The sequence below is a fragment of the Oryctolagus cuniculus genome, chromosome 1 (genome assembly GCF_051225735.1).
Source record: "Oryctolagus cuniculus isolate XC-2025 breed Fujian yellow rabbit chromosome 1, ASM5122573v1, whole genome shotgun sequence".
Lineage (NCBI taxonomy): Eukaryota > Metazoa > Chordata > Mammalia > Lagomorpha > Leporidae > Oryctolagus > Oryctolagus cuniculus.
Window position 1 is genome coordinate 29,806,302 of NC_142867.1, and position 12,600 is coordinate 29,818,901.

The 12,600-nt window shown below is 49.2% G+C and overlaps 1 protein-coding gene across 5 annotated transcripts in view; it reads right to left on the minus strand.

Moving 5' to 3' along the window:
* Positions 1 to 479: 479 nt before the first annotated feature.
* Positions 480 to 12,600, minus strand: part of LDLRAD3 (low density lipoprotein receptor class A domain containing 3) — a 259,920-nt gene continuing 247,799 nt past the window's right edge. For all 5 annotated transcript variants that reach the window (XM_089309616.1, XM_051852329.3, XM_089309609.1 and 2 more), the window contains 2 exons: positions 4,741 to 5,086; positions 480 to 3,380 (listed from right to left, as the gene is read on the minus strand). In XM_089309616.1, coding sequence (XP_089165742.1) covers positions 3,143 to 3,380; positions 4,741 to 5,086 — 584 coding nt within the window. In that variant the 3' untranslated portion in view covers positions 480 to 3,142. The remainder of the gene's footprint in view (positions 3,381 to 4,740; positions 5,087 to 12,600) is intronic.

The following is a 12,600-nucleotide window of genomic DNA, read 5'->3' on the forward strand; positions in this document are numbered from 1 at the left end:
GAGTGGTGACGGTGGTGACCTACCAGGTATCCTGACTTCCTAGACAACTATCCCTGCTCACACGTCAACATGAGGCTCCTCGACTAAAGTGCATAAGGATGCTCCTATCACCGGGGAGGCCAACCTGAGCCATCTGTGGCTTGAAGCTAATGACCAGCATCCCAGTACAAGAGCTAGCATGCGTCTCCGAGTGAGCGGACAGAATCTGTTCCAGTCGTCACAACCAAGCACCTCTTTCCTTTCCAACTGCCTTCTCAGGGCTCCCGATACTAACTGGTACCCACCACTTCACCTCTGTAATTCCAGTCACATCGGCGGGGGAACCACGCTTCTGTGTCCGTCACATGTTGAGGTCCCATCGACACAGCTTTCCCTTTTCTCATTTTATTATGGCAGTCATTCATCGCAGAAGTAGTGACTGCTTACTCTTTATATTGCTGTAGGGGAGAAGAGTGTGTCCACAGCCATGTACACCAATAAAAAGAATGAAACGGCAAGTTTATTTGAAAGTATAAAAATTAAAAAACAAAACAACCAAATCTATCCAAAAAATGAACAGCAACCACACGCAACCTTTCCAGTTTACATGATCTTTGAACAGCACACATTACTTATCAGCCACTTGGTAGCATTTTTTTAAAAATGTCAATTTCAAGGTAGAGGGAGTTGAGGCACGCAATAAGCTGGCAATCACAGTGAAACTAATTTAATGCTAGAATAAAACACTGATCTCACTTGAGAAAAGAGAGCAGAGATGGTTTTCTAGTTGGCATAGTTTTAGGCAATGGATTAAAAAAAGATGCAGGTTGAAATGAGCTAAAAAATATTGCAGGTCATTTATTTGCCATCATGAGTAGGGGGACAAAGAAAAAATGAAAGAAAACTCTGCAGCTTTGGTGTCCTATTTAGATTATTTTTAAAAAATTCATTTAAAAAAATCAAATCCGTCATAAAAATGTCCCTGTGTTAGTTTCAAAAAACAACATTAATAGGTTCCCCTTATCTACTAAAACCATTTGTTTTTCCGAAAATGCTTGGAAGCAGAAAAGTGCGTGAGATTAACTCGCTGCACCATTAATTAAAGTTACAGTCCTTTCCTCCAAACAACTTCCAGAGCACCAGGAAGAAGTCGGGGCCATCAAAGGAGAGGAGACGTTCAGCCAGACACACCCGGGCTGCCATCAAAGTTCTCGCCTTTATTGGCTTACTCGGAAACTAACTCGAGTGCTATTCAAAAATAAGAGATGCTAGCACTAGGTTCCATTCCTTTACTTTAGGGGGGAAAAAAACCCAAAAAGACACAGAAAAATGCCAAGTGGGCAGCTTCCCTGTAACATACTTTGGATTTGGTTCAAAAAGGCAAAGTCTTCAGAACAGAGTCATCGAAGGCCACTTCATCCCCCTTCCCGCGGGCCGTGTGTTAATCAACATCCAAGAGGTTAGCCCCGAATGGGTGGTGCCAGCTGTCCGAAGCGGCTCCACTTGGTTCCAGTTTCGTCCCTCACTGGGCCGTGTGGTTTCTTGCCAAATAATGCCTACGTTTTCAGCCGTTACTCCTTAAGGGGTGGGTCCCCCGGCAGCTGGCTGGGTGCAGAGAAAGAGGAAAACTAGCACAGATACAGGGACTGCAAACTGAGGGAGCAAGGCAACCCCTTTGGGACACCCCTGGAGACCTTGATAAATAATGACCTCAGAGTGCGGCCGCGCACAAGGGCCTGGCACACAGGTTAGTCTGGGGCGACCTGTTATCACCAGGGCCTGGGTAGGCTAAGGTCTGATCTCCTTGTGCAGCTCTCTTTGGACCTCACTAAAAGAAAAATAAAACAAAAAGAGACCACTTTTCTATACACATATAAATAGTCCCTTAACTAGAAGGGAAAACAAACAAACACACTGTTTCAAATGCATTTCTAAGGAAGTTTAAAAAAAAATCCAAATGGGAAATCTTGGCTCCAAAATGTCTGTTGCCCATGTCTCAGAGGAGAAACTACTGGGGATGGCAGGAGAGGCCTGATCTTAACCGTCACTAGGGGTGCTGGTCCTGGGGCCTTGGGAGGAGGACTGTGTGCAGTGCAGGGAGCAGGAGACTCACGTGGCTCTCGTGTGTGTTAGAACCCAGCGTCCTCAAGTTCAAATGCACAGGTGAAATAGACTTCCAAGTGCTACAGGCACGTAGCAGCCTATTGTAGAAGCAGTCTGAACGAGGAAGACAGGCTGGGTGTGGTTTCCAGGGAGGGACAGGTGGCCAGATCAGAGAGTTGGCCAACTCAGGCTGGGTCCTCCTCCCTGGGGGAGGGCAGATCAGCTGGGAGAGTGACAACCCAGGAGCCAGGAGGGGCTGTGGGGCCAAGTCGGCCTGCACATCAGGGCCTGAGAACCTGGAGAAACTCACAGCAGGGGTTCCCTGCCTGTTCTGGGAGGAAGCTGATGCCCCAGCACTGCCAGAGAAAGCCCTCAAAGTGAGGCTTCTTGGGAAACTTTGTGAAGCCAGAATCTTTGCAGGATGGTTTCAGAATCCGTCACAAAACCAAAATGACGCTGCTCATAGCAGAAGGGGGGTGTTTTCATCAAAGGTCTTCTTTGGTCACTGCCAGTACCCGAATGGGAACAATACACACTACAGGGCAAGGCAGGTTTTGGGGCTCAGCTGCACTCTTTTGAGAGTGGCCAGCAAGGAGTGCCTCCCGTAGGATCACCCAAGGCCCAGAACGCAGCTATAAGGTAGCAGCCCAGAGGAGATCCCGGGCCAGGGTCTTCTCTTTCTCCGAACATCCGACATGGCACAGAAACACGGGCTTTCTCAAAGGCTACTGAAAGACCGCTGTATCCTGCCGCCTGCAGATCTGCAACTCCGACTGAGGAAGCCCGACGGTAAGAGGATGATGGGAGGAAGAGCGACCTCACAGCCAAGAGGCACAAATACATAACGTCAACTGAGAGGCCGGCACAACTGCCAGGTCACCGCCGAAGACTGTCCCTGAAATCCGGGGGTGAGGAGGGGCAGGGAACGGAGGGACAGCTGACACCCCCCTCTGCAGCTCGCCACACCTGGCAAGGTGCTTAGAGAGCTTCTCATGGGCTGTTAGGACGTAGCAACAAGTCAGAGCAGATGAACCCAGATGAACTTTGGAATAACGGGATCTTATACGTCTTCAGTGCCCTGGCTGGGCACAGCGTCCCTAGACTGGGGGGTGTCCTCCGGAGGGCCAGGCTGCCCCGGGCTGTGTCCGGTGTCATCCACACTCAGGAGGCTGCTGGTGGCCTGGGAGCTGGCACTGTCAGCACTCCCGGATCGTGAGCGGTAGGGCGGCAGGTCAGCTTGGTTCAGAGACTCCGTGTCAGAAGAGTAGGGCGGCGGAGGGAGGTCGTACCAGGCGGGTCTGCAGTGGAAACAGCAGGTTGGGGCAGCAAGGGCGGGTATAGACAGGGTAGGGAAGAGAACACATCAGAAGGCAGTCAAGGCGGGCGATGGGCACCTGATGCCAACGCCAGCCTGTTTCTGAGCTGACACTTCAAGAGCGGAGTGAGATTTTCCAAATATAAGGACCAAGAAATTCAAGGACCAGGAAAGCCAGTGGTTTGAAACAAGGCAAAAGGAGCAGGAGAGGCCCTTGGGCTCAGGCCGGTTCATGTCCAGGGCCAGCATGAGGCCTGGGCCCAGGGTGAGGCTGCCAGCTGGCTTTGCTGGACCCCTATTGTCCATCAGCTCACAGCCCCCAGGGCTGACTGGACAGGTGGTGTTTTGACTGGGACTTTCACAGGGCCACAGAATTTGGGGGTTTCCTGGCTGTGCGGACGTGGGCAGGTGAGAGGACAGGCTCTCAACCCCCTGTCCTTTCTTTATAGGAAGTGATGAGGACAGCATTTTATTGTTCTGCTCTGGGCGACTCGAGCCAGGCACCTAGGTTGACCGCCTTATTTAATGCCTACAGGAACACTTCGAGGTTGGTGTGCCTTCTATGCTCACTGTAGGGAAGACACGGAGGCACAGGGACACTGGAAGGCTTGCCCAGGTCACAGCGGGTCAGCGGCACTGTTGGGACATGAGCCCAGCACTCTGAGTCAGCAATCAGCAGTGTCAGGCTTCCTCTACTCGGATGGTCCCAACAAAGAGGTGAGTGAGGTGCCGCACTGTTACACGGATCTGCAAAAAGACCCCGAGTTCTGCTCTCTCCCCAGGCTTGACGCTTTGTGTTTCCTCCAAGGGGGAGGGAAAATGAAACGAGAGGGTCCGAGGAGGAGCCCAGCCACCTGGGAACAGGTCTGCAAAATGCCTCATGCCCCACCCAGGCAGCGCCTGGAAGGGTGCCACTGGGGCATTCCCAGGGAGAAACGGGGCTCAGGTTGGCCCAGATTCTACCTGTGTCTCCTCAGACAGGGACTTTTAAACCCCAGGGTCTCAGTTTTCTCATCTGTTAAATGGAGGCGAGTTAAATGAGAGGATACCTATGGGGTGTTTTGCAGGGACTCAGAACAGTTCACCTTCTGTCGCTGCCTGTAGCAGCCAAATCCAGGCTCTCGGCAAGACCTGGGAACCCAGCTGTCTGCACGTATTCCCCTCCCACCCTCCCTCCCCCCCGACCTCTCCCTGCCACCACGCACCTCTCCCACCCTCCCTCCCCCCCGACCTCTCCCTGCCACCATGCACCTCTCCCACCCTCCCTCCCCCCCGACCTCTCCCTGCCACCACGCACCTCTCCCACCCTCCCTCCCCCCCGACCTCTCCCTGCCAGCACGCACCTTTGGTCCAGCAGGGCCTCTGAGTAGGAAGGTGGGGAACCTACTTCTGAGGCATTCTGCTCAGCCTGGCTGGCCACGTACTGGATGCCGTTGTTGACGTTGTAGGTCACGTTGCAGTGGTGAGGGTGGTCCAGGACAACCAGGCGGGACAGCAGCACAGGGTGCTGCAGTCGGTGAACCGGAAGTGTCATGAGGTTGTTCCGCTTCCGCTGGTGGTGCAAGACCAGGGCCAGCAGGGCCACGACCAGCACGAAGATGACAGAGCTGCCGATGATGGCGTAGGTGATGCTGGGGTAGTACACGAGCTGGTTCTCCGAAGTCACAAACACCTGCCCGCTGCCTGGTTCTGAGAAAACCCGGAGAGAGGACAGAGAAGGGCACTGTTACCCAGTTGTGTTCATCAGGACCTGCAGGCAAATGCTCATCACAGCACTATTCACAACAGCCCAGAGCGAGAACCATCCAACGCCCATCAGCAGGCGAACGGTTAAATGAAATGCAGTACAGCCACACAAGGCAATAGTTCTCACCCATGGAAAGTCATAAATACTGACACTCATGCTAACTAAGCACTGTCTTTAAGGGAACAGTTCAGTGTCATAAGTGCGTTCTCACTGTGCAACCTTCACTACCCTCTCCCCCCCATCTTCAGAATTTTCCATTGCCCCTAAATGCCACTTTTTTAGCATTCATGTTCTTAGTATTATCCTTTACCAATTTCTCTGGACCCATGCAAGAAATTTCGAGACAGATTTTTACATGGAGAACAAATGAGGGCAGAGATTTTTAAAAAGCTCACTTCTGGGTTAGCCATCTGAGGTTTGAGAATACAAGTGGGAGCCCTTTAAAAGGAGTGGAAAGTACGACGCTTGTGGAGTGGAACGATCTCACTTATGCATCTGCAAGCAGGCTCTCCCCAAACCTGCCCCCTCTGGCAGGCGCCAAGCAGAGATCACAGCTGCTGGAGAAATTATGATCTTGCATAACGCACTGGTGCCTGGGCTCGTTTTTGCTCTGTGTGTAAAATGTCATCTTGTATTAATTCATTAACTAGGCCCACTTTTCTTAAGAGCTTAATGAGCCTGCTAGCCAAATTACTAATATCAGAGTTGCCTGGGACCCAAGTTCCAAGTGCATAATCCGTGGATAATGAAGTTCCCATTTATTCTGGCTGTCCCTCAAGCTAATGCCCTCATGCTCTGCTGTCAAACATCTTGAATTCCTGTCTCTGCACTTCCAGGCACTCCGAGCCTACCTAGAGACCACTGTACTCTCAGAATGGCTGCTGGCTCCTGCAGCCACGTGTGGTGGAGCAGGCTGTGTGTACAATGTGGGGATGCTTGGAGGGTCAGAGCCATCACACCTTCGTGGAGTTGTCCTGACAGCTGTCTAGCAGGTGGTAGCCGAGTGTCTGCAGCAAGAGAGCCTCTGACTAATTCATCCACGAGTGCTGGCTCTACCGGCTGAAGGACTACAGCAGTCGAGTGGTGGGACATGGTGCTCCTTCACCTCTGCAGCACTGCCTTTCGGGCTGCAAATTCAGTTTTGCACAGGACACTATTTCTTCTCTATCAGAATGGCAAGAGCCAAGTTTGATGTCACATTTTGCTGGCCACATATTGGCAAAACAGCTATATCCACCCGTGGCATCTAACTGGAGATGGCCAGTGGGTACAAACCCAGGGAGGCAGCAGAGTTAACAGTGTTGTGAAAATAAAAAAGTTCATGTGTCTTTTTTTATTTTTAAAATTTGAGAGGCAGAGAGACATGCTGACAGACAGACATACACACAGACACATATACATCTCCCCCGACTCCTCCCCTCCAATCTGCTGGTTCACTTTCCAGATGCCTGAAATGGCCAGGATTGGGCCAGGTCTGTAGCCTGGAGCTGGGAAAGCTATCCAGGTCTCTCCTGTGGGTGGCTGGAACCCAATTACCCCAGCTATCACTGCTGCCTCCCAGGGTCTGCATTAGCAGAAAATTGGAATCAGGAGCCAGAGTTGGGTACTGAATCTAGGCTTTTTTTTTTTAAGTAGTTTTTTTTTTTTTAAAAGGTTTATTATTATTTTTTACTTATTTGAAAGACAGAGTTACAGAGAGATGTATCAACAGAGAGAGAGAGAGAGAGAGAGAGAGAGAGAGAGAGAGCACGAGCGCGAGAGAGGTCTTCCATCTGCTGGTTCACTCCCCAAATGGTTGCAATGGCCAGAGCTGAGCTGATCTGAAGCCAGGAGCCTCTGTGTCTCCCACATCCACTACTTTCCCAGGCACATTAGCAGGGAACTAGATTAGAAGTGGAGCAGTCGGGACTTGAACCAACACCTATATGGGATGCCGGCACTGCAGACCAGGGCTTTAACTTACTGTGCCACAGCACCAGCCCTGAATCCAGGCTTTTTGATGTGAGACAGGGACTCTTTTTTTTTTTTTTTTTTTTTTTGACAGGTAGAATGGACAGTGAGAGAGAGAGAGAGAGAGAAAGGTCTTCCTTTACCGGTTGGTTCACCCTCCAATGGCTGCTGCATCCGGCGCACTGCGGCAGGTGCACTGTTCTGATCCGGAGCCAGGAGCCAGGTGCTTTTCCTGGTCTCCCATGCGGGTGCAGGGTCCAAGCACTTGGGCCATCCTCCACTGCACTCCCGGGCCACAGCAGAGAGCTGGCCTGGAAGAGGGGCAACCGGGACAGAATCCGGTGCCCCGACTGGGACTAGAACCCAGGGTGCTGGCGCCGCAAGCAGAGGATTAGCCTATTGAGCCGTGGTGCTGGCTGAGACAGAGACTTCTTAAGCACTAGGTCAAACACCCATCCATGAACATATTCTTTGAAACAGTAATACCTCTCTAAAGAATCTCACAGACACACTCACACAATGAGAAATAACTTTTAAATACAAGGATTAATGTATGCACTGTAACAGCAAAACATATCAGGAACCATCTATAAATGTCTATTACTGCAAACTGGCTAAATAATGGTGCAGCTATAGAATATCACATCTATTTAAAAATTAAGGCAGTTTTATATACACTCATGTGAAGCAATCTGAAAGGTGCACATACTGATTAATAAAAAAAAGCGAAGTTCTCTAGAGAATGGCTATGGCTTAGATGTGGTTTGAGTGTGGCCTCCAAAGCTTCCCATGTGGAAATATAATCTCTGCCATGGGGATTAAGAGGGTGGAGCCTTAATCTGATTACGATGCGCTGAGGTGGGGCCTTTGGGAGGTGATGAGGATTGGCTGAGGCCATCAGGGTGGACTGGATCCCAGTGGCTGTGTAGGGAGAGAGACCAGAGGCTACCGCTCCATCCACACACATGCTCCCCATCTCCTGCACCCTGCTGGGACCCTGCCAACAAGAGGGCCATCACCAGATGTGGGCCCTGACTGTGGACCTCCAACTGTGAGTTACATCAACCTCTTTTCTTTACAATCCTATGGAGCCTCAGGTACTTTGTTACAGTACTGCAAAACCGACTGATGTAAGGATGTATCGATTATTTCAGGCAGGACATGTGGAAGTGGCAACACTGGGGCTTCCAGGGAGAGGAGACAGCCCAACGCTGTTGTTTCCTCTTTTCCACTTAGCGCCATCTGCCTACTCAAAAGAAATACACACATGGTCCTCCTCCTTCGCTCTGCCCTGGCTTCTGTTCTTTCTCTCCCTGTAGAGGTGAGGGCTCCTCAGGGACCCCAACTGGAAAGAGACTTCCTGGGGACTGGTGCCTAACCCTCCAGCCCAACCTCCTAAGTCCAGCATTTCTATTCTGGATGATTGGTGGCATCTCACACTGACTTTTCATCCTTTGAAAAAAATCGACTCCTCTATGCCTTTTTTTTAAAGCATTGTAAAAGTTTTTCTCCAGATTACATATTTTAAAAAATCAGGTAAATTTAGGTATAATTTAAGCACAATAAAATCTGCCCTATAAAAAATGTTCAGTGACATGAGTCGACAAAATGAAACCATTGCATAACCACTTCTACCACCAAGATACACAACTACACCCCTCCCCTTCCCCACCCAGTCCCAATTCCCATGAATTCCCACATTCCGTGAAGTCAAGCTCAGCCCTTCATTCCCAGCCATTGGAGACCAATGGTCTGTTTTCTTCCAGACAGAGTCACCTTCCCCAGAAAGTCGTATGACTAGACTGACACAGCATGCAGTCCACTGTGCTGGCTTCTTTCATCTACATCTTGCTTTAAAGGCTAAGCCATGTTTCTGTGAATTTTTTTAAAAGATTTATTTATTTATTTATTTGAAAGTCAGAGTTACACAGAGAGAGGAGAGGCAGAGAGAGGGAGAGAGGTCTTCCATCCGATGGTTCACTCCCCAGTTGGCCGCAACAGCCGGAGCTGTGCCGATCCGAAGCCAGGAGCCAGGAGCTTCTTCCGGGTCTCCCACGTGGGTGCAGGGGCCCAAGGACTTGGGCCATCTTCTACTGCTTTCCTGGGCCATAGCAGAGAGCTGGACAGGAAGCAGAGCAGCCGGGTCTCGAAATGGCACCCATGTGGGATGACGGCGTTTTAGGCCAGGGCATTAACCCACTGTGCCACCGTGCCAGCCCCTCTGTGAATTGTAATACTTTGTTCCTGCTTATCACTGAGGAGTAATGTCCAGTTGCATGGATGTCATCCAACTTGTTCACTGATTCAACAGTTTAGGTGGAACCGAGCTCCTACCCAGTGCTTTGGATGAAGATGTTCGATTCTGCCAGGTCCTGGTCTCCTACGGCCTCCTGGCCTCCCTCCTTCAGCTTCAAGCTTCCTTGCCCTGCTTCTGTGATGGCAAAACACCTATTACTAAAGTAAATCATGGGAACAGGCAATGGTGCAGCCGGGCCTGCAACATCCTTAACCACTATGAGGTTACCTATTTCCCCTAGAGATGACATCTTGATGTTCAGTTTTGCCTTGGGTGGGGGGGGCTTCTTTTCCAGAAACTGCAGGCCCCAAGTAAAAAGTAACTACCACCTGCACATAGTCCCCAGACTGACTGGAGCCCCACTTTGCCGTGTCAAAATTCCATAAAGGACACAATATCACCAAACATGGAGGACCACAGCACGGCAGACCAACCTGGAACTTGGACACTAGCTGAACATGCACCTCTCAGTTCCTCAATTTCAACCTGTAAGAACCAGCACCCCAACTACTTGGGGTGCTTGGCTGCCTGGCTCCTTGCTCTGCACTTGAAATGAACACCTGTTGTTGTCTACCATGTCAGTGGCAGGGACGCACCTGCACCCATCAGGCAAGCGGACCCAGTCTTGGCGGTACTCTACATTAGAGGGAGGGTCTGAGTTGTTTCTCTGTGTGTGTTTTTTTTTTTTTTTTTTTTTTTGGGGGGGGGGGAAGCAGCACTTTGGGCTACCTTATACTTTCACAGTTTGGGAGGATACCAAGCACTGAGACTGTGGGGTCCTTTGGAAAGTGCACGTCTACGAGAAACTGCCCCACCATCCTGCGAAGTCATTGTAGCATTTTGCATTCACACCAGCAGTAATGTAGGAGACTTCCCGTTGCCCTGCATCCTCAACAGCACTTGGTACTGCCAGTCTTTATTTTCAGCCATTGTAGCAGGTGCACACAGCAGTATCTCACTGAGGTTTCATTTGCATCCTCTATGGACTCATGTTGTTGATGTGGTTAAGCATCTTTTCATGTGATCTGCCTCTACACACCTTCTTTGATGAAGTGTTTGTCCAACTCTTGTGCATTTGTAAATTGGATTGTTTGACTTATTGAGTATAATTTCTATATTTTGGGGGCGCAAGTTCTTTATCATAAATAAGGTTTGCAACTATATTCCTCCTGTCTATGGCTTGTCTTTTCACTTTCTCTACAATGTCTTTTTGAAGAAGAGTTCTTCATGTAAAAAAAATTATGAAGTCCATTGCATCAATTATTTCTTAATGGTTTGTGCTTTTTATCTTCTATTCAAGGAATCTTCTCCTAAATCTTAGCCTAGAAAAAGCTTTATAGCTTTTAGCTCCTACATTTATGTCTGTGATCCATTGCAAGTTAATTTCTGTTTATGGTACAAAGTAAAGGTCAAGGTTTTCTTTTTTTATCGGTCTATTTAAATATCCAAGTTTTCCAGCACCATTTGATGAGAAGCCTATCCTTGCCTATTGAATTGCCTTGGCACCTTTGTTGAAAATCAATCGGCCATACAAGTCTAGGTCTATTTCTAGAGTCTCTTTTCTGTTTGATTGAGCTCTGCACCCATCTTTATGCCAATAGTATGCTGGTACCCACAGCTTTATGGTTAAGTCTTGAAACCAGGCAGCTTAAGTCCTGCTTGCCTTTTTACTCCTTTCCATATTGAACCTTTCTTCTGATTCCAAAAACTCCAAGCTAATTATTAAAGTTACAGTAATACAGAAATGTTCCAGGCAGACAAAACGCCTCCCTTCCCTCTTCCCCCAAATGCACTAGAATTCCACTAGATAGAAACACAGTTAAGTCTGGTGTAGACCAGGAGTTGGCAATCGTTTTCAGTGAAGGGCCAGATAATAAACACTTTATACTGTGGACTACACAGTTTCAGTCTCAACCATTCAACCTTGCCGCTGTAGCGTAAGAGTACCGACAATGCATCAGTGACCGAGTGTGGCTATGTCCCAATCAACCTTTATTACACAAACAGCTGGCAGGTCAGATGTGGCCCACTGGCTGTGGGCTGCTGACACACAGTGTAGATCTGTGAAAACTGCCCCCTACACCTGCACTCACACCTACTTTTCTTCTCATTATACAGCTGCACATGGACACCTCTCCTTATCAGCCACTCCTTTGTTGAAGAGTAGCTGATTCAGATCCCACTACTTAGATCCACTGAGATCTCCTCAGCCAGCCCTCTACTGAAGTACCCCGGGGTTGCTTCCTCTTTTTGCGGTGATTACAAACGGTGCTAGGGCAACATTTAGATAGACTGAGAGCTGGTGAAGGTGGGAGAGCCAGGCTTGCTTGTCCACAACTCTGTATCGGTGTCCAACACAAATGTTGCATAAATCAGTGATCTCTGGTCACTGGGGCAACCTCAGGACAAATTCCTAGTGCTTTCCCTGACCACCTGGCCTCCTGATTTGAACCCTCGGGGTTGTCTTGAGCCCTCTCCTCTCCTTTGAGCACACGGAGACACCACACGTGGTCAATTTCTGCTGCCGTGCAGCGTTTCTCCAGCCTGGGCCTGGGCTAGGAAGAGAAACTTCCTTGTTGGTCTTACCAGCTTTGGCTCTTTGAACTCCACAATGTTTTCTTGTTAGCGCCACTAGTTTGAACATTACCTTGTGCTGTGTCCCTGTGTGGCTTTGGTAATGCTCTGATTACAGACTCTCACCGTCTCACACCATCGACCACGCATTCACAGACTGCAGTCTGCCCTGCCTCAGTTTCCCAGCACTAACTCCCACAGGGGTAGGAGACGGAAGAACACTATTTGCCTATGATAAATCCCTCATTCTTGATTTGAACTAATAAAACTAATCATACTAACCATCACCATGATTATTCATAGTTGCTTTGAACTTGAAAACAAGAAGCAATAACAATATCATAATTATCCTAGCAGCTCTTACGCTATTCCCAGCAATACCTTGTATGGTCCACACATATTAACTAGCTTATTACATATACCATTGATAGTTAATTGAATGGTGTCCCGTCGAATGATACATCAACCCCGAACCCTAGCATGTGCTCTTATTTGGAATGAAGGCATTGCAGATCAAATTAAGGCGAGGGTCTGAAGATGAGCTCCCGCAGAATACGGTGGGTTCTCAGGCCAAGAGTGAGTGTCCTACTAAGAGACAGAAAAAGAAGACACAGAAACAAATGGGGAGATGGCCAC